This window comes from Pundamilia nyererei, unplaced genomic scaffold (assembly GCF_000239375.1).
Source record: "Pundamilia nyererei isolate P.nyererei 1_Seehausen unplaced genomic scaffold, PunNye1.0 scaffold00207, whole genome shotgun sequence".
Classification (NCBI taxonomy): Eukaryota; Metazoa; Chordata; class Actinopteri; order Cichliformes; family Cichlidae; genus Pundamilia; species Pundamilia nyererei.
The window spans coordinates 453,468-456,265 of NW_005187608.1; the positions used below are offsets into that span (position 1 = coordinate 453,468).

Here is a 2,798-nt window from a genome sequence, read left to right on the forward strand (position 1 = left end):
TTTTTTTAAAGATGAAAATTCAGACATAATATATGAATACTTACAGATACTGCATTTCCTAACTGTAATGTTGTCAGGGGACGATCTTAACGAGTCATTCTTTTGTACTGTTATGCAGGTCTTGGTATTATGTCTCTGCCGAGTGTGGGTTTAATAACTTAACTATCTGGTTATCTGACGGGCTCATCCCACAGAGAGAAAACCCCCACATGCAGCAACAATAGCACAAGGATGGCTTATATCAAGACGCTGAACAGACGGCAGGAATTCACAGTAACAGTGGACACAAATACAAGATTTCATTTGTCATTCAGTGGCATTATAAGTGTGTGTGTGTGTGTGTGTGTGTGTGTGTGTGTGTGTGTGTGTGTGTGTGTGTGTGTTAGCTTACCGATGCAGTAACAGAGCATGACAGACAGCAGTACAGACAGACCTACTGCACTGAGGGCTGTACACCTGAGAAAAAAGGAAACAAAGGAAACAGGTTGTAACACGTGTCACAGTTTTCTGGAGTAATTTTGGAAGCACTCATTTATTTTAATTACCAATCCCACCATCTTATTGGGGATTGTATTTATTTTTGCAAACAAACGTTAGCTCCAGCTTGAAGCCTTGTGTGACCACTCCCAAAATACCTCATGCTACTTCCTAACATTGGTCATTTTATCTGCATCATTGGACACTGCCGATAAAATATATCTGCATCTCTATGTCTGTGGAAGATAACATCTGATCAGAGTTTCGCCCTGCACCGAGTGTTTCTGGTTTGTGTGGAACTTGCAAAAGGAGAGTTAAAGGATCTAAAATAGTTACCAAGGCAATACAATAAGCCACAAATCTGTGGTAGGCAAACAAATAGCAGAGTCAGCTGTTCTCTAGATTCTACTTTAAAGTCTCAACACATGAAAGCATTCATGAATTCTCTGCTCAGCATATCTTGTCACTCCTGTTGTAGTTGTTTCAATCGTTTACCTCGAACCTGAGAGCTCCACACTCGTGCTGATGGTTTTATAGATCCACTTTCTTTGATTCTACTTAAATAAACATCTACTCTACTGAAGCAAAGCATAAAAAGATAAATTTGATGCTTATCAAGTACAAAAAAATATCTATGAACTCTCTTTCTGTGAATAAAATGACTTTCATGCACTTTACACAGTTTCATATTTTGCATTTATTTCTCGACACAAATATACTGATTTAATTTATCAAGTGACCCAAAAACTGATCAAATGTGATCTCTATGAGGACAAAAGAGAAATCACTTCAGTTGTGTGGATCTGGGAGAACCGCCTCTTACTGGGCTCTCTGGGAAAGTTCTTGAAAGAGACAGGATGCAAAGTGTGCTGTGTGTTTTTCCCACTCATCTGAAGAACATACCCCGGTAGCCAAATTGGCCCAGGAGTGGTCTAACTCGAGCTTGGTTGCCAGCATCTCCCCAAACTCCTAAAACTCTGAGTAAAGTCAAAGCGTGTGCTTGCAGGTACTCTTTCTTACTGATGGACAATAAGGTGAAAAATTCATTTTACCTCCATGAGCAGTACTTGGAGGATTTCTTGAACTTGAAGGCTGAGCGGGATAGAGTATTCCTAGGTAACGGCCTGGTAGGAGGGGAGTACACTGAGCCTGTTGCCATAGTGTAGCCAGGAGTAGCTGTGGAGAAGAGGGGGGTAGTGCCTGTGCCTGTTTTAAAGAGGAAGTGCCTACAGTGAGAGAGAAAAGGGAGGAACACATTAGTTACAGTTACATATACTGAAATTCTTTACATACACAGGAAATGAACTGCTGTGTTACAGTGTTGCCACTTGGTGACAGCGCCAAATGACTGTGTGAAAATAAGTCTCATTACACACCACAATCAAGTGGCTGAGCTGTCGAACTACAGCAAAGCTTGTTTTCAGTACTGTGTCTCAGACCTTTATACAGATTTCATGAACACAGTGTCACATCACAACCTTCCAAGACAACTTTAGAGTCATGAAACTTACACAAATAATCTGGAAACCCTGTGAGACCCAGCCCATCAAAGAACTGAGATGTTTAATAACCCTTATAACAAAATCCACTTTGTTTTGCTATATCATGTTGTGTATGATATGTTTTTATTAGATATTTTTTGTATCACATTTGATACATTGGGTGTTTTTGACAACTTTTTGTTAATTAACAACAATGTTAATTTTAGACCAAAAAAAGAGTTTTGTCGATAGCACTTTGAAATGATGGCAAGTATTGATCATGTTGATGAGATAGAGGTCATTAAAGGGTTAAACTCAATTTGCTGTCCGACAAGTGCAGGCAAAATAAAGGCGTGTTTCCTCAGGGTCAACACAAACCTTTAAAAACACACACAAACAAACGTCAATTGAACAACCTCACAAACACACACACTGCCCAAGACGTCTAGCTGTAAAATAGTCTCTCACTGGCTGTAAGCAGCAACCAGTGGTTAATACCAGTTTGGTAAAAGTGACTGTGTAGGAATGACAAATAATCAAAACTAAGGTTGAAACATTGCCACACAGTCTTGGGTGTAGTACTGTATATGTCCTAAGCAGCAGTTTAGCATTCTAACAGCTTGTGGGAGAAAGCGGTTCATTCTGCAGGTTCAGTCTGTAGTAGGGCTGGGCGATATGGCCTAAAATCAATATCACGATAAATTGAGCAGTTAACCTCGATAACGATAAATGGACGATAACCACCCCAAGTGCCAAAGAAACAAACGTTTTTGTTTTTTTTCATTTGATGGGGCTGTGGCAGGCAGCATAGTTCCTCCAGTTATTTTGATAATATTATTC

The 2,798-nt window shown here is 39.8% G+C and overlaps 1 protein-coding gene across 1 annotated transcript in view; it reads right to left on the minus strand.

The window, feature by feature from the left end:
• The window catches only part of tenm3 (teneurin transmembrane protein 3), a 351,094-nt gene that overhangs the window by 102,849 nt on the left and 245,447 nt on the right, over window positions 1–2,798 (minus strand). Inside the window, exons 8-9 of the mRNA XM_013914582.1 lie at window positions 1,530–1,703; window positions 392–456 (exon numbers count right to left, since the gene is read on the minus strand). Of these exons, the coding sequence (XP_013770036.1) occupies window positions 392–456; window positions 1,530–1,703 (239 nt within the window). The remainder of the gene's footprint in view (window positions 1–391; window positions 457–1,529; window positions 1,704–2,798) is intronic.